The 19,514-nt window shown below is 37.8% G+C and overlaps 1 protein-coding gene across 5 annotated transcripts in view; it reads right to left on the reverse strand.

Annotated features, from left to right (window-relative positions):
* The window catches only part of agrn (agrin), a 247,915-nt gene that overhangs the window by 15,971 nt on the left and 212,430 nt on the right, over positions 1 to 19,514 (reverse strand). For all 5 annotated transcript variants that reach the window (XM_086067097.1, XM_086067093.1, XM_086067094.1 and 2 more), the window contains 7 exons: positions 18,379 to 18,594; positions 16,428 to 16,657; positions 12,300 to 12,434; positions 8,512 to 8,602; positions 8,235 to 8,399; positions 7,855 to 7,966; positions 1,480 to 1,596 (listed from right to left, as the gene is read on the reverse strand). In XM_086067097.1, coding sequence (XP_085923223.1) covers positions 1,480 to 1,596; positions 7,855 to 7,966; positions 8,235 to 8,399; positions 8,512 to 8,602; positions 12,300 to 12,434; positions 16,428 to 16,657; positions 18,379 to 18,594 — 1,066 coding nt within the window. The remainder of the gene's footprint in view (positions 1 to 1,479; positions 1,597 to 7,854; positions 7,967 to 8,234; positions 8,400 to 8,511; positions 8,603 to 12,299; positions 12,435 to 16,427; positions 16,658 to 18,378; positions 18,595 to 19,514) is intronic.

Genomic DNA, 19,514 nt, shown 5'->3' on the forward strand with positions numbered 1-19,514 from the left:
AACTCAAAACCTTTTCTATATAATTAACTTGTCTCCAGTGGCCACGTAAGACAAACGCTACACTTAGCTTGTGATTTTCTCTAAACTGTCAAGGGGAACTTTGTAGAAGAGAACTAATGACAAGTTTATGCAAACAGTAACATCCTGCCTTTGTTCTGCTGGACTATTTTTGTCATTTTACTGGAAAGTGAGAGAAGGGAATGATTAAAAAAACAGAAAGCTGTTGGGCAAAGATCTAAGCATTCTATTATTAAGTACATGGCATGCTAATTCAAATGAGCAGTGCCACTTTGATCATAGAATGAAAATTAATATTAATATGACATTGGATAAAGTGACAATGCGACAACTAATAATCAATTGCTTGACATTTGTATGGACCAAAAGAATATCAAATCATTACACAGTACAGTGGAACTTTTACATTTGAACTGTGATGGTCAATTTTTTGTTTGGATTAAGAACTAACCACTTGAATATTAAGTTGATGTGTCTTTGTCAAACCTAATAAAACCTTTATTGACCATACAATAACATTTTAAGTAATATGTTGGCAATCTTAACTCATTTACTGCCATTGACGGCTATAGACGTCAAAAATTCATTTGAACTATTTCTATTAGTTTTGTTAAGAGTATAAAAAACTAGAAAAAATTAGTGTACATTTAGAACAGATTAATTGTAAGTTAACTATTGAAGTCATGCAATTAATTACAATGAAGAATTTTCATCGGCTGACGCGATTAAAAAAGAAAGAAAGAAAAGATTATTAAAAATTAGGAGCGTCAGAGGATTACAATTTTTAATCGTAATTAATTGCATGACTTCACTAGTTAACTCACGATTAATCATAAATTTTATATGTTCTAAATGTACAATAAAAAAATTCTAGGTTTTCATACTCTTGTTAACAAAAATGGATTAAAAAAAATCTAATAGAAATAGTTAAAATAAATTTTTGACGTCTATAGCCATCAATGGCAGTGAATGAGTTAATCATCATACAAGTGTAAAAATAACTTTTTGATACTTACATATAACCAAGGGCTTTATGAGAAGTTAAATATAACAAAGGGAAGAACTGCTGAAGGAAAATCCCCTAGCATTAAGAATATATGTGATTTACTTGTTCAGTCTAAATGTGGATGGGTTAAAGAATATGAAGAGGAAGACTTTTTAGCGCACATTTAATTATTATTCATTGATATCCTTTAGACAAGTTCGCCATATTGTACTGAGCAGCCAGCACATACTTACATACTTTAACGTGTTGTCATTCCTGTCACAAAAAAGAAAAACACAAATATAGCCTTAACCTTTTGATGCTAATGTCATATGTTGACGTATGTGACACCATTCAAGACAGTAGTTCAAACTCTGGGTTTTTATTCTACTTCAGAGGGTCCACTGTAAAAACCTGGCAGGCCGAGGCAATGTCACAACAGTCCTTTAGAAAAATAAAGACTTCCAAATATTTACCTTTTGGATTGTTCCCTTGAAGCCTTCTGTGAGTGCGGCACTTCGAGCAAGTCGACTATAGTCAGGAGCTCCACCGACAAAGAGAGACTCTTTCAGGTTTAGGTCCACGTGGAGGTTCTGATGAGACAGGACAACAAATTGGTTTTAACTGGAGACTCTAAGACAAATTAATAATAATAAAACAACCTCCAAAGATTGCTTTAAAATGTAATCTGTTTTTGCAGTGCTTTTCTACTCCGGATGTGATGATTTATGGAGTCATATGTTTTGTGTCTTGTGAGCCTGAAATAAGTTGCACATCCTTTTAGTTGATATATATAAAAAGGGAGATTAATGTAGCACATTTGCACATATGCCCCTGTAATAAATAGATTCTGCCATTAAAATGATCCATATTCGTTTTGGAGCCTGCCGAAGCTATAACGGCACTTGCGTGCCTTCAACGCATATCAGCGCAGTTGATGTATTACAACGTAATTAATTTCTATGTCTGCTGAAAGGGTGGTCAATTATCTTCTAGATGTGAGGCATTAAAAGCAAGTACAAAAGAGAATTGTCCTGAGATATGAATACTTCTTGAAGACATTTCAAATGAGAACGACACTAAGTAGACAGCTTACCTTCATCAAGACAGAGCAATGCTATTATGGCTCAACAATATAAGCAATTGTAAACCTGCATATAGCTGAAGTTGGCAATTTAAACACATGCATTAGTCAGTGAACATTTGAATAAAATGTTCAATCAAAAATTACACATATGGAAATATATATATATATATATATATATATATATATATATATATATATATATATATATATATATATATATATATATATATATATATATATATATATATATATATATATATATGTTAAACAGCTTAGCACACATCTAACAAAGAAAAATATGTTTATTGTAAGTGCGACACTAATTGCCAGAGGAGAAACATGAAGTTAATTGCTGGAAAAATGATGGAAGAGACCAAATAAACAGGCATTGGAAAGGCGAGCTGGCTTTTATTTAGGCAGGGATTTGGAGTGCAGGAGGCAGAGACGCTTGGCTTAAGATGAGATTGTGTTGTTGCATTCAACAGAGACCTATCGGGGGCTTAGGCCAAGGTGGCTGGACCCAGATGTGAGTGTATTTGCTCTACTGCCAATGTTGTCATCCTCCGCAGGACAGCAACGGGGGAAAACCTCAAATTGTGTTACACAATGAAAATTCTACACATGCATACACACAAAGTACTGTAGTGATAAGATATAATATGAATATTTTATCAATGATCAGTGTTTTATTGTACAATGTTGAAATTCTTAAAACATGACTTGTTAAATGTGTTTTTAGGTTATTTGGCAAGTTATAAGCAAAACGCATTATGCAGGTACACGCTAAATGAGTACACTGCCTTCTATAAATTAATACTTTTACTTCAGTGATTAGGAGAACAATTTGCTGCAATTTAGAAAATCTATGTTTAATTAACCTAACATTTTTTTTTAATTACATTAAATAATAACTTCATGAATGAATTACTCCCTAAACATTTAACGGGGTACTGCATAATGATTATTTGAGAAGGAAATACAAACACAATGTAATAAGATATGATATAACAGAGGTGTGTGACTCGAGTCACATAACTTGACTGGAGTTATACACTCAAGCTACAAATTTAAGGACTTGCGACTTGTTTGGGTAAAACTCAGGGAAGACTTACTCACACATTTCTGTGCTATCCCACACTCTCACACATTAATTTCTCACACCAGGGCTCTATGGTACGCCCAATTTGTCCAAATTTCACGATGTGGTGACTGAAAAAAAGAAGTTTTTCTTCTCACTAAAAAACACATTTATTACAAATATTGAAGGTTGGGGTAATTTTTTTTTCTCAGGTCAAAATACCTTACCTACCTAACGCCTTGTCATGGCTGCCCATCAGCTGCACGTTCAGTCAATGTTACTATTATTTTTTGTTCACTTTTTCAACTTGCAAACCAAATCAGAGAAGGAAAAGGTCAACTCAGATTGGCTGCTGTCACTCTTGTTTCCTCTCAGTTTGATTGAGTAAATATGCTCACAGCTGCTCACCGTAATATCACGATTCTCAACCATTTAATCATCTAGCCCTACTTATATTTCCCTCCATCCTATCCAGCCACCAGTAAATAAAACCTGTCCGTCTCTTTGTGCGGCCCTGTGCCAAATGACTCGGGAACCGTTGGTTAGAAACCACTGGTTTACCTCATTCATACCTGATCAAATATTAACCATACGTCAAGTCAGTTATGCATTTAACTGAGAAGAAAAGGGAAAGACAATACACTGACTAGAATCTGGAAACTATATCAGTGAATAATTGCGATCGCGATTTTAGCATAGACAAGTCGGCTATAAATAGACTTCAACTTAATGTGGCAAGTAAGTAAAAGTCTTTGTTTTAGTATTTCATTACCTCATCATTGTATTTCATCATATTCCATGATATTTTCTTTCACTGGTTTAGAAAATCTAGCAAAACCGAAAAACAAAAACTGATCCACACCAAATTTGAATGGACTTTCCCTTGACCCACCTCTCAATATTTCACAATATTTAATCTTGCTCACTAACGAAACAGAAATTAAACCCTCAATGGGGGAGTTATGCTTTTTTTACAGTGCGCCTCTACCACAGCTGCCACTGCAGAAAAAACAACTTGTTGGGTTTTTGTAACACTAAAGTGAGATTATCATGCAATGAAAGAGTGTCGTTTAGTTGGCTCTTGTGAGAGGACACAACCGTGGCTTCATAGAGTGTTTGTAGCCTGCTGAAGTTTACTGTGAATTTGGGGTAATGAGGGGCTGAGCGAGCGGGTGAAGGGGGACTTGTAAAAGGATGGAGGACTGTTTGTTTACAAAACAAGTGAGAGCAGACGACAAAAGAACAATATGGATTTGCTCCTCAGTACCTCCACGGTCTTCGCGGATACCTTTTTCACCGTCTTTTGCTCTCACCGCCGACCGCTGCGCGGCCCGACGTGATATCACCACCACCTACGCTGGGCTAATGAAGATGTTTGTTGCCGCTTAAAAACAATGTCCGCCACAACGATGGATGTCTTTCTTCCCTCCCACCTTCACACCCCATTCGCCCCCGCAGCAGATGGACTGAGGTGAAAGCCAAAGAGTGTTTTTAGAGCTCCCTGCCTCAGTGCAGTGAGTGCGTGCAGACAGGCTTATGAAATGACAAGTTTTTCTACAAAGCTGCCCACCGCTCTGCAGATTTTTTTTATTTATTTTTTCATTACACAAAGAGAAGTGGGAGTGAGAGGACATAGTGAATGGTTCAAAATGAAACATGAGCTAAGGTGTGACTTGTCTCATTACCTTGCGTGATTTCTTATATCCAGACAGCACATCGTAGAGAAAGAAAACACAAAATAGGGAGGAATATAGTTATTAGAAGACCGGTAAGGGTGCATAGTGGGACATGCAGAAACCTGCAGGAACATGCACACATAAAGCGCCTCCATGCACACAGTCAGGCCAAAAGTGGAGTTCTAAAAATGTGTGCTTTTATGCATTTTGATCTTCTGTCCATACACGCGTTTTAACTCATGGACTAACATTTTGGAAAACTCTGGCCAACTTTCATTATCTTAATTATCTCATCGCATCTTTCTTGATTTTGTTTTTGTCACTCCATGATCTGTCCATACATACGGTGTACTGTATTTCCTTAAATTGCTGTCCCCACTCTCCTGATACTGCACCTCAATAATTGCTGGGTACGTTGTCTACTTGGAGATAATATAGAATAATACAAACAACAGGTGCTGCTTCAAGATGGCTGTAATTACCTGTACTATGGCATCTGATACAGGTATCGTTTACTGAACAACAGACGTGACATCTGTAAAGCTGAAGCTTACTATCATGTTGACATTGAAAGTCCAGCTGCTAGACATTTCAAGAATGACCCGATAATAATTAGAGATTGCGAAAATAAATAAATAAAGAAAGAAAAGCTGATAGGGAGAGAACATTACAAAACATTATAATGTCTATTCTATTACAAATTAATCTTAAACATACATAAGACTATTTAATATAATAAATCTTAGCAAATAAAGGTCTCCCCGCTCATAAACGCCTTACTGACAACAACTGTTTCCCTCAGCCACTATTTTAGGAAATACATTCTCAAATTGCCATTATTGTGCCTTTTCAGGAAACAGACTTCTGAATTTGATAGCTTTATGGTTGGAGGTGTTTCTTGACATCCTTCTGTTTCTATTTGGGTTTTTTTGGTCATCATTGTTCTCTGATGGATTATTTTTGTGCAAAAGTAATAGGCCACTGCTAGGTTTGCGTTTACAAGTTTTGTTGTTTTTTAACCTTACCGGTAGTTAATTTGAATGAGACAGATACAGTTTACACACAAATACACAAAACTTTGTTGCTCAATAGTGGGTGAAGGGAAAACCAATTACATTTAAATTAACAACTAATTATGTTTCATTAAATATATTTGGCAATTATTTGGATTATGCATTATTATTATTATTATTATTATTATTATTATTATTATTATTATTATTATTATTATTATGTCATGTCGGTCAATTATGATGCCATTGGAATTGTCCAACCCAGATTCATTTTGGCACATCTGTTCATCCATTAACAAGATGGTAGCCATAACTGTCAAGTAGATGGACAAAATACAAAGGTCGTTTACGTAATTTATTTATACTGTAGTCCATCCTTGGTGGATGTCTGCACTCTTTGAGGCAATCCAATTTTTATGACCAACAAATGTTGGCTATTGCACAGTATATCACAAAATATATCTTTAAATAACCCAAGACATAGCCTGAGCTGTAAAAATACGAGACAAAGCATGCAGTGCAGCATGCACGAGTGAGATCAGCATTATCATTAGCACAAATCCTGTACATGCACATAAAAAATTAAATGAAAAATATTTGTTGAAAGACCATGCAAGAAGAAGAAATGTCATTGGGAAAAGATGAAAAGAGAGTCCTCGCAGATGAGAAACTGTGAAAAGTGGGCCTCAAAAAGCCTCATTTAAAGACGTGCAGCTGTGATGTGAGAGGTGAACCAAAAAGGTTATTTCTTTTGTCTGTGCCTTTGAAAGTATGTGCTTCATCATGCCGCCAGCCCGAGCTGTCCTTGCTATGACGAACATTCCCAGCATGCAATATATCACGTATATAAATATATAAATCCATTTCAGGGTGTGCGTACATTTTATTTGAAGAGTGCCGTCACTCAACTCTAAAGCTCTTTAACTAGCGTCAGCTCATCCCTTACATTCCCAACAGACCATCACCATCCTCCACTGCCTTCTTTGCTTGCCTCCACTTATTTTAGATTTTCTGCCTCTATTGCAGGAGTAAGACGCAATTACCATATGGATGATGAAAGAAGGTGGCGGCAGGGAACCAGCGAAGAGGAAAATTTGCTGTGTTGATTGTGAGGAGATGACGAGAGTTAACAAAATGCATGTTCATAATCACAAATTACACAGTCTAATGTAATTGGATGGCTTATCAGGGAAAAGGCTCACTACCATTTAAAACTGTGCACCTGCTCAGTTGGGCTAAATAGTTTCTTGATGCTGATATCACCCTCTTAGTCCGTCTGACTTCAAAAAGTAAGGGTGCACTCCTGAGGCTATTTTTCTTTGGGGTGTCTAAGTTACCTCAGCGAAATGAAAGACTGACAAAAAAAGAAGAGAGAAAGGAATTACAGGATGCCCAGAATCAAGACAGCTTGTCAAAAATGTCCCCCGATATCTGCAGCTCCACTTCTAACTTTGATGGATGTCAGACTGGCATATTTTCAGCAAAAAGCCATGAGGGCTGGTTTTCGTCGTGGATTGAATTGAAAAAGAATGAAATCCACCAGTTTGCTTGCTTACATGAAACTTATGATAAATATTGCCTAAGCCGGAAATTTTAAAACGCATGTATACACTTTAAATGGGAATTACCATAAATCTAATGCTCTTATGCATAAATGTATGCTGTGGCAATCTACAACTTGCTTCTTTTTTTTTTATGTGATGTGACAGACCAACTAGAGAAAAAACCCAGTTAAAACAAGATGGATGAGGGCATTTCGCCACCCGTTGCTGCAGACCTTGGCATGGTTTAGCAGAAAAATATAAGCACACGAAGAACGAAAACCCACAATAACAGTTGATGGAGAATTTTCATGATGATGTGAGAGGAGCAGTTGATGAAAGAACAACAGGAAGTACGCCCCAAGCATAGCAAAGCATACCACAAAGGCCCAAAAGCTCAGCATGCTAAAAGCAAGACAGCATTAGCAGTAGCTCGTTAGCGGGCTGCACATTTACCGGTGCCTCTCCTCGAACGGCATCCTTCTTGTTCACCATGATCTCTCCTTTGCGATTGGAGCGCTCCAAGCTGATGGTGTTCCAAGTGTTGAGCCTGATTGGTTCTTTACTCCTGGATCACAAACACACCTCAGTGTGTAAGCAACCAAACAAACACTGCCAGGAAATGTACATCCATCTTAAAAAAATTAATTAATAGAATGATCACATCTACCAAAAACATGTAGAAAACTTGGCTGTGACAAAGAAACCTAGTTATGTGTGAAGGGTATGTTTGGCACAAAAACAACAGCATATGTTGTGACATAAATATAAACTGTGGTTACTGCAACTGTATTGTGCTATTACAACCCTTATCAAGTGTGTTATTTAATGCCAACCTGATGGTAGCAGCCCCTTTTCCAAGGTCATAGCGGAACTCCAGGATCCCTTCATTGAGGGACAAAGAGATGAAGTCTCCTTTACCGTCAGATTTTTGCCCGTTGTAGAAAATCAGGCCATTAGAGTCATTGGCCATAAGAACCACTGTCATGCTGACTTTTTGGCTGTACACAAAGCACAAACATAGAGGTCAAACATGTACTTCTATATGGACAACATTTCAAATCACATTAGGTGATTAGCACAAATATATGGATGCAGTAAAGAAGAACTCACCGCAGATCATGTCCATAAAGATGCAGCCCCTTGAACTCTAGGTAAGAGTCTCCATTGAAAAGTGGCATGTATGGACCTCTCCTCTCAGCAACTGGAAGCAAAAAAAATTGGTGATTTTTGTTCTGCCTGTTTAGAGTGGGGTAAATAGTCATAAGCGGACTTATGACAAATTGGAGAATCTGAACAAGTTGAATCAGATTGTCCATGCTTCAATTAAAATGAATGGCAACTACACAATGTGAATCAAATCTTGGCTGAAACTTGGTTTGATAATATAGCTTTTGAAAATTATAGTTTTTATATTTACAAAACAATGTGATGTGTCAAAAGACCGTGTATTCAGAAAACAGCATAAAGGCCAAACTTAAGAATGATATTTAGCACCTTAATTCAGGTGACAAACTGCTTGTGTGACATTCTTCCATTTTAATTAATTCTAGAATTGCATTGCTAAAAAAACAAAATGCAATGTTGAAATTTTTGGCATTAAAGGGGAAGTCCAATCCAATTTTATTTAATTTTTTACAATAATAGGTTCTATGCAGCCCCACTAGTCTAAACATGACATTCTAATTAATATTACATTTGTGGAATATGAGTTATAAAGCAAAATCCAGCCGTTTTTATTCATCTTAAAGGGCGGCCATTTTGCCACATCAAGTTGACTAAAGATGACATCAATGTTGCTCAGGTCTCAGGTAACAACCAATCACAGCTTAGCTTCAGAGAACAGGTGAGATGTGATTGGTTGCCCTGAGCAACATTAATGTCATCTTCAGTCGAAAGCACGTGGCAAAATGGCCGCACCCTGAGATAGATAAAAAAGGTTGGATTTTGCTTGATAACTCATATTTCACAAATCTTCCTTCCTTCGTTTCTTCCTCCCTCCCCCTCCCTCCCTCCCTTCCTTTCTTTCGTTCTGTAATAAATGCATAACACTGATTGCTGGATGTTCTGTTCCTGGCTCAGACACAAAAAGAAAAAGAGGAATTTGAAGTGGCTTGACATTTGCTAATCCAAGTGCAACCTGAGGGTATGTGTTTGGGGATGCTGCTCCAACCCCATGCAAGCACACGTGCCATAAAGTGCGATTTGTAACGGGCTGAAATTAGTAACTGTGTTGGGTCAGGCACGCTGAGATGCGAAAGCTAATGAGATGTTGTTCCAAAGACTGAATCTTGATGACGCACAGCAGTTGCAAACTCGCACAGAAAACCATCTCGCATGGAACTCATCTCTATTAATAGAGGACTGAGCTGCTTGGAACACAATTTCTAACAGTGGAGAGAGGAGATTTTGTATTTATTTTTTTGCATGTGTGGCAAATACTGTATATCATAAAGAGCTAGTGGCCATGAATGACAACCACATCACATTTGAATGAAGACCATATTTCTTTGCCAAAAACCTCCTCCAAGATAATGCTTTGAAGATGACAGTTACAACTTCAGGACAAATTACAGCAGTTCCATGAGATACAAGTCTTTTGCGATACGAGCCGTCATTCTGACGTTTTTTTCCCTTTTAACTCTGACTAAACACTTTCTACAAAACAAGAGTGTCGTGAACATAACACAGAAAACCATAAGTCAGATGACACAAACGATTGTATGCGACCCTCTCGGTATTCGATTTTATGTGATGCTTTGTGCCTATGGTCAGTGTTGACACAATAGTCAATGTCCTAGGCTTAATATCGAACCAGAGCTGAAAAAGCAATTCATTAATGACGTTACAGTCTTTAATTTCTAAATTGTGAAGACTAACACATTGCAGGGAAAGTACATAATCAAATTTGATTTGGAGTCTTTTTGAAGCAAAACATTGTCCTCCTGCGATCCTTCATGTATTTCTTCATGTGAGGGCTTTTGTATCCCAAAATTGTCAGACTCAACTCAGTACAATATATAAAAAAATAAGCTGCTTAAAGAATGACCAATTTACGATCATGTTGGGACTACGCAGAAACAAGCATTGGAGGACAAACAAGTTTTTGTGTATCTGCCTTCTTTTTCTTATTATTCACTGATTTTTTTCATTTCTTATGACATAGCAAGGAACAAAATGTGTGGCTCATTCAAAATGCTTGCACTTTTCTCAAACTAAACTTCAGTTTTCTGTAACGTTCAAAAGAAGCAACAGTCACAGGTTTTAAGATTAATTGAAAAAAGAGAACAGATGATTTTACTGGTTTTACAATGGAATATTAACTGTTGTTTCCTTATATATTAAGATACAAATAATCTTTAACTGTTACTTTAATAATGCCCGCTCAGCTATAAATGTACACTGAATGAATGTTTCACTTATGGTATTCATTTTTACCTATGTAAAAATGGTTTCTAACAAATGTATAAATAAAGTAATCAATTTTGACACTACAGCAATTCTGCATTAAAAAGTAGTTTCTGGGGTGATTACAATTTCTAGCGGTATTCGTTTTAATGCTATTTTATTTTAAGTAAGATCGATAGTTGTATTTATCGGATTGAATTTAATCCCACATAACGAGGTGTGACCACGCTCTCCGCAATTGAAATAGTAATCTTAATCATGTTTAACTACTTAACTTTTATTTATGTGAAAACTGCCTGTCTGAACTGTTGTCAGTGCAGTTCTCAAGGGCTTTGTTCGCTTTGACTGCTGCTTTATCTGCGAGCGCCCGTCGGGGGCTGACTGACGCCCCCATTAATCACGGCCGTCGGGAAGGACTGATGCGATTATTCATCTCATTGATTCGTGTGTAAAAATAAATAAATAAAAATCACCTTTTGGAATGGGAGACACTCTCAATGGGATGGCATTGATTTTGCTTCAACTCTATTTGATTTGATTCACCAGCTAACAGGGGACTCACACTATTCCTGTTTGGCTTTTGTGGATTCCCAAGTGGTTTGGGGTGCCAAGGTTCATGCTTGTATTTTGATAATAATGTGCACAGTACTATATTATCTTTTTGTGAAGGGCACCAAAGAGGTACATAGCAAAAACACTGACAATAATCCTAAAAGAAATAATGAAATGTACGTACATCCGAAAGTTTATTTTAGACTTGCATTCTTCCTCTGACGTGGTGCTCTATAGCAACATGGCTGTTTGAACTTGACACCTGGGGGTGGGCAGGCACGGAGAAATGCTGCTTTTCACTAACAACCATTGCAGTCGATAGAGCGGATGGCCCAATGGGGCCAATCATCTGCAGTAGGCCTGCCTCAGTTTCAACCCATCGTACCTCTGATGTGCCCCAACACAGAGGGCTCACACCATTTCCCCTTTTATGCTTTCGTATTTGATCTAGCGTTTTGATTCAAAATGGATGGAAATGTCACAGGTTGGGAAGACCATGAAGCACAACTGAGGGAGGATACAGAACAAAACCTGGCAACTTTTGAGAATTGCAAAGGTATTTTCCACCAATCAGTCCTGCTCAGTTTGGAAATAGGTATCCATGTGGGATGTGTAGGCAATAGGCAAGAAGATGATAACTGTGTCAGTTATGCAAATGGAATCACAGCGTGTCAACATGTGTGCACCCACAGTGAATCCAAAGCAACCAACAAAGGACAACAAGGGGGAAGAAAAAAATGTGAAATTGTTTTTTGTGTTGTAACTTGTAGCTTTCAAAAGCTTGCAATTGACATTCACATTGAAGAATGCCAAAATGTTGCTCAAGTACCATCACATCTTTGAAAATGTAAAGGCAAAGACTATTACAGACCATGCCGCATTGAAACACAATACATTGCGTCAATTACGATATGGATCAGTTGAGACATGATTTACTTTACCTATCTCGCAGTGCCTCCCTTCACGTCCCATCGGACATTCACACTTGTAGCCTCCCTCGGGAAGCGCCTGGCACTGCGAAGACGGATGGCATCTGCTGGGCTCACACGGGTCGTGGACATCGGCACAAGTTGGACCTATAGAGACGCAAACAAATCCATCATGAGGAGATTGCCATGCTTTCAAGTGATTTGAGGCAAAATGTGGGGTGGTTATGCTCAAATAGTTTTGGAAATATTAGGCATCCAGTTTAAAGAGAGGTCACCCTAATGATTATTTGTGCCCTCTACTCCTTCTGAAGTCACCTGCCATTACTTTGGGAGTCAAAGCCTGTGGTGAGGACACTTTAATGATCCCTATCCTTACAGAACTCAAAGCATCTTGCTATTTTCCCTCTCTGCTGTCTTCACAATACGTTTTCTTGCGACTACAGTATTTCCTAACACAAATGTTTGTTCTAAGAAAACAATCTCAAGGCATTTCCCATATGAAGTATAGGTCCATGGCCATGTTTCTCACAATAACAGAATCAAAACAAACCCTACATAAGCAAGGACTCACGACAATAGCTTATGGTGAGAACGTAATTAGACCTTGATGTGCTGCAACTGAAAATGAACAGATCTCATTTGACCCAACAGTAAACAACATAGATGAAATTCTTTCCTTGTGAAAAGCTGCTGGAAGAGAGAGGAGACAGAGCAATATTATAAATCTATCAACTGATTTAGGACCAGAGAAAGAGCTCTACAGCACGCCACGTCTGTTATCTTGGCTACTTAATTATTAATGTCGTTATTAAGTGGTTCTGAACCTTGTTGTAGGTACTGAACCCCATCAGTTTCCCATGTGCATTCACCAAATCATTGAAAAAATAATAATAATATTTTTTTCAAATTCCACACAGGCATAGGATTTACTGGTGAACAAAATGAACAGCAAAAATAGCCTTTTGATCGAATCTGGCTCTCTTCACTTTGAATACAAAAAGCGTGTTTTTGTATTCCCCAAGTGTTCCATTAGTTTTGCTAGATGGCTATTTGTGCTGGACTAGAATTTTTCACTTGGCATTGCAAATCATTCAGTTAGGATGCAGACTCCCATCACTCAACTCAACTACATTTGCAGAGCACTTGTAAACAACCACACCACTGTTTTCTTGAAATGGAACCCAGGAGCAGCAGATGCAATGAAAACAGCACAGGCTCTAGAATTGAACCTTGTGGAACACCATGCGTTCTGTTATACAAGACAGTGAATTCATATTGCACAGTTGTCTGACCACTCTTCCTCTTTTTTTTTGCTTGACATATTTAGTATGAAGGGATTACAAGAATAAAGAAATCACACGACATACCATCACAACAGTCACAAGTCGACTACTAAGCGCACCAAATTCCTAGCAGCACAGATAGACCAAGCAATGTAGGGTAATCACTTGCATCCAATGATGGCCAAGTGGGGTGTATCATCACGAATCATTTGAGTCAGGCGTGTGTCTTGATCTCTGCCGAGCCCCTGAGACTGACTCACCGTGCTATTAGAACAGTCTTTGATTCGAAATGTACTTTCTATTTGATGATTTTACATTAATTCCAAGATTGCACTCAAGTAAATATCTGTTACAAGCGTTGAAGAAAAGGAAGCAAAAGTAGAAAAAATTGATTAATGGCGGAACATTGTGTGATTAGTGAAAAAGTGTCAATCTTTTGACAGCACGAATTGTCAATTCATTTTAGTTCGTCTCTGACTGAAAGCTGATAATGTTCAGCGGTGGACATTTATCAGTTCAAATATATTTTCTCGACCCAGAGGACATGTCCACCGTGGGTCTAAACCACTGTAAGATTAAGGCAAAAAAGTTTACCCTAACAATTAAATTGGCGCAAAACTTCCTGCTATAAGCCACCGTGCAACCAGCAAGGGGCACGCATGATTAGGCTGCACTGCTGTCTGCTCTTAACTGTGTTCTCTCTGAGCTGCTTGTTAGTTGGCATCAGCTGCAGGGAGCGAAACAACAAGAAGGGATGTTGAAGCAGAGATAGGCCAAAGGCCAATTACTGAGCATTTGGTGGACGTTTTCCTGTTTCTGCCCAGCCTCAACATTTAATCTCTTATGTCTGTGTTGAAACCTCCGACTTGATCGTGTTCATAAACAGACCTGCAGCGCTACAGGACTGTATGCACTTTGAAGCTCACTTGGGGTTTGTCAGCGTGACATGATCATAGTGAAACCCTTAAGTGAAAGAAAATGGTCAACGTGTTCATACGAGAATTTAGTACGAATTCTTCTGAAAAGAAATATATTACATTCATCAGTGAACTATTTTCAGCATCATCGTCACAGTTGCTTCGTGACTGTGCAGGATAATATAACAAATAATGATACATTTTTAAAAATAATGTTTTGTTGTTTTATACTAAAAAAATTTATTTTAAATGATAAAAATGTAGTCATTCACTTTATGTGTTTGGCGCCAGGAAAACACCTCAACCTGACAATTATCAAACCTTTGTCTTAGTATTCTGTCGTGTTGTACTCAAGACCACACAATCCGACACCAGAACTCACTGAGACCAAGACCAGACCAAGACTTTTGGCAGTCCAGACCAAATCAAAACTAAGACAGAGACAACACCAAGACCATAAAAATTAATTTTATAAACTATGAGAAGTTTGAACAGTAACAAAGCATTCTTTAATATTACATATGACGGCCCAAAATATGGTGTCTGTAACTCTTTTAAAGTATAACATGAAAAAATCTTAAATTTTAATTTTGTTCCCCCCAATTGATAAAAAAAAAAAAGTGTTTAAAAATTGAAGCGCAAAAACATAGCCACTTTAGTTTGCTATAAGCTACAGCCACATTATAATACATGTATGTTAAATAAAGCCCATATTTGGTGGAATTAAGACCTCGTTCCAGAAATATTTGTCTCTGAAAGACAAAATTACATTTGCTGGTATTACCTAGCTTGCCCGTGTTTGTTTCTTTCGCAATGTCGACACTGGATCAAGTTTGACTGTTTTTGCCTGGCATCGGGCAAAAATCTTGTCCCCCCCCACACTCCCACTATTCAGGAGACACCAAAAACGTTTGTTTAACCATTAACATTGCATCATCAATGAGAGCATGACATTTTCAACACATTAGATTGGTTAATAATTCGTAAAAATGACAACCACTTGTGGACTGACCAAAAGTATAATTTCTTGAAAAAACTTTACATTTGCCAAAGTGTGACTTATGAGGTTTCGGCCCAAAGCCAGCGATATGAAGTTTTTGTGCTTGAGGAAGCCAAATTTAATTACCATTGAGTTAGCAGAAGTCTTGCCCTGGGATAACCTTGTGCAATCTCTCAGGCGGTAACACATTAATTCCTTATTATCACATTAATGAAGTTGAAGAATAGCATATCAGTGCTGGACTCAACTGGTCTTGGAAAATCACCAGTCCGAGACAGAGACAAGACCAAGACCTTCAAAAGGTGGTCTTGAATCCAAGATCGCTCTTGAGTGTTTATATTACATTTATCTGTACAAAAATATAAAATAATATTTTTGGGCAAAAAAAACAAGTTGTGTGCACAGCTCAGTGAACTAGTGGTTGAGTGTCTGCCCTGAGACTGGGAAGTCATGGGTTCTATCCTGGGCCGGGTCATACCAAAGACTATAAAAATGGGACCCATTTGCCTCCCTGCTTGACAATCAGCATTACGGGTTGGAATTGGGGGGTTAGATCACCAAATGATCTCCGAGCACAACCCCCTGCTGCTGCTCACCGCTCCCTCAGAGGAGGGGTCAAATGCGGAGAATGACTTACACCCCACTTAGATGGGCGTGACAATCAGTGGTACTTTAACCTTTATTTTCATTCCAAAAACAAATTCATGTTGTTTTAAATAACCCCATGGCTCACTGCCCCCCCACCCCAAAAAAATCCAACTAATTTCTTATGAGAAGAGGCTCACAAATAATTTCTTATTTACAAAAGCAGAGAAAAGTCAGCTAACTACCAAAATAGATATTACTAACTGAAATGCCCTGCCACTCAGCCTAATTCCACTTCCCCCAACTCATGAGTGAAATAAACCCCATGTGCACTTTTCTCCTGTCATCAACTCACCCCAGAATCCTTTGCTGCACAGGCAATGGAACATCTCTGCCTCTTTGACCTGGCATGTGGCCCCATTCTTGCAGGGATTTGGCAGGCAGGGGTTGTTGCCACATTCGCCCACACCGCTGCCATAGAGATTATCGACGCCGTTCTCTTGTAGGTTGAGCACCCGGTTGTTGACATCCAGCAGGCGGATGCAGCCCACCAGACCTGAGGCTACAGCAGTCCTCTCCTTTACACTGCAAAAACAAGACGAGGCTAAGTCATCTCAACACACTAATATTGGACAAATCTTGAAAGTACAACTGTGAAACTAATGACCCCTTGGATACCAATGAACTGAAAGAGATCATTTAATTTTGATGATCATTTAACGCGTGTAATGTCTTATGGAATGGCTTGCTTGAGAACGTTAATGTAGGTGATCTACAACCATTGAAGAAAAATGACTTTGTGGCGGCAGTGGCTCAGGAGGTAGAGCCTGTCCAGTAACTGGAAGGTCGGCTGTTCAATCCCCGCTCTCCCCAAGTCATGTTTCGTTGTGTCCTTGGGCAAGGCACTTCACACACATTGCCTGTCTGAAAGGTGCGAATGTTTGGTGGTGGTCGGAGACGCACACTGGCAGCCACGTTTCCGTTAGCCTGCCCCCAGGGCAGCTGTGGCTACTTAGGTAGCTTACCGCCAACAGAGTGTAAATGTGTAAGCGCGCATGCATAATGTATCCACTGTAAAGCGTCTTTGAGTGTCTAGAAAAGCGCAATATAAATCTGATGCATTATTATTATTATTATTATTAAGTCTGTTACAAGTAATACAACAATAAATAAATAAATAAAATAACACGTAAAAAGTATAAATGAAATTGTAATTTACCATTTCCCATCTAGGTACAAAATCTACAATTATTGTTCAGCTAGTCACACATATTTACCCTATAACGTCAAATGTATCATATTATATTAAATAATAATAATGTATAAAATATAATATTTTTCCCCATTGAAACCTTGACGTATATCATCGGACACATGCATTGCACGGATAATCCGTTAGAGGGCAGTATCACCCAGCTGATCGCTTTTCCAGGGACCTTGCAAGATCACCCCATTTGAGAAAGGAGAGATGCCTATACTGTACTTATTAATATTAAAAAGTGGTAAATGTTTTTGGGAAATACTATTATGTTTGATATGTCGGTTTATTATAATATTTTTGACAGTTATAAATGTAGGAATTTAAAGCATTGTGACCGGATGTATCAAATATGACACAAATCAAAAGTCATATGTGGAAGTTGATTTTTAAAAACAAAATATTTTCTTTGTTCAAATAAATACTCAATTCAAATAAATACTCTATTTACAAGCATATGTGGAAGTTGATTTTTAAAAACAAAATATTTTCTTTGTTCAAATAAATACTCTACAACACACAAAAAAAATTCTCATATATATTTCATGATTCAGGATTTAGCGGGTTAAAAGGCACAGGGAAATGTAAAAGATATCAGATGGGATACATTATGTTTGTCGACAACTGATGCATTTCTAGTTTAAATATAACCATCCTGATACTGGTTGTCTAATTTTATTTTTAGCCTGTTTGTGAGAAGCTCCTTGTAAAAGGATACTTCATGATGCAAATGTCAAAATTTATTTTTTCACTACATTAGCATAAATTCCCAATAACTGCCTCTGGCTTTCAAATTAAGACATGTTGGTTGGAGATGCCATATTGGATTGAAATGTCAGAATCCATTAGCAAAATTGACAAAGCTAGGAAAATTGGATCTGATGACGCTGTTTGGAAAGAGATGTTTCGACGTGACGCTCAATAGCAAAAGCTCCCAAATGAAAGATTTCCTTAAATCACTGCTGCAACAACAACAGATTATTTGTGCCTTTTTAAGAATATTCAGAATGTTGTTACTGCGCATTAAAAAACAAATGTACAGACTTACTCCTGTGTCATTTCTTCAGGCACCCCTCCAATGAACAGATTGGTGTCCAGGTTGAGGCCGTCAGTTCCACGCGGACTTTCGCCCTCGACGTGCGGCTCGTTGTCCACGCTGAGCATGGCGAGGCGCCGATTGCGGGTCACCACCAGCTGATGCCAGCGGCCCTGAGTGATTTCAATGTTGCTGACCACGATGCCTGTTCCTGAACCTGTGTTGAACCTGACAAAGATGCAGCATGTTAGACTTTCTGCCAATTACTTTTCCCATCATGATTTACAACTACATGATTTTACAATTCATTTAAGTTGAAAACATAGCGGAAAGGAACAGATCATGTTTTTCAAATTTAATGTTATGCTACAGTTCGGATCATAGAAATGGTCAGTGGTAACATTTTGCCGCTGTCCATTAATAAGCATGAACTGTATATATTTTGTGATTTTATTTTTTTATACCTACAAAGCAAAAGAAAAAGAGTCATATAAAAAAGCATGTCTCTCTGGAACTAGAACAATTATTTTCATTAAAAGCCAGGACAGCATTCAATTGCTATTGGAGCTTTTACTACAAGTAAAAAAAAATATATTGCAAACAGTGCACCCATAATAATAATAAACTACTCACTTATACTGTACATTTTTCACAGCCACGTTTTGAAACAACCTTTCATCTTTTATAAGGAAAAAAATGGACACAGAGAGCTGTCATCCATGTGCGCACACATGGCAATCAAAAAAGCAATTATTTGCCACAAATAATTTCTTCATCTCACCACGCCTTGGCTTTGTAGGCTATGCTTTATTTCTGGAACTGAGCTCCATTTTAAAATTACGAGTGACTAATCTGATCTTGATTACTTCCTTGTTGATTGCACTCGGTATGGGGTGCGGAAAGAAGTAAAGAAAGGACTTTGGGAAGATTTCAATTTAATTTAGTTTAGTTTTTTTTGTAGTGGTAACCTCTAACCTGGCTGGATCCTTTATGTGTCTTCAAGAGATTATAGTTTGTAATATTTTGGAATCACTTTTGAGTAACGCAGTGCAGTATTTTACAATAATATTGAAATATGCAGTGGAAGTTTTGATCTCGTATTTGATCATTTGATTGTACGGGCACTTGTTAAGGGCAATTCCACTGAA

Source organism: Leptonotus elevatus, chromosome 2 (assembly GCF_054856555.1).
Source record: "Leptonotus elevatus isolate MCC_2025b chromosome 2, RoL_Lele_1.0, whole genome shotgun sequence".
Classification (NCBI taxonomy): Eukaryota; Metazoa; Chordata; class Actinopteri; order Syngnathiformes; family Syngnathidae; genus Leptonotus; species Leptonotus elevatus.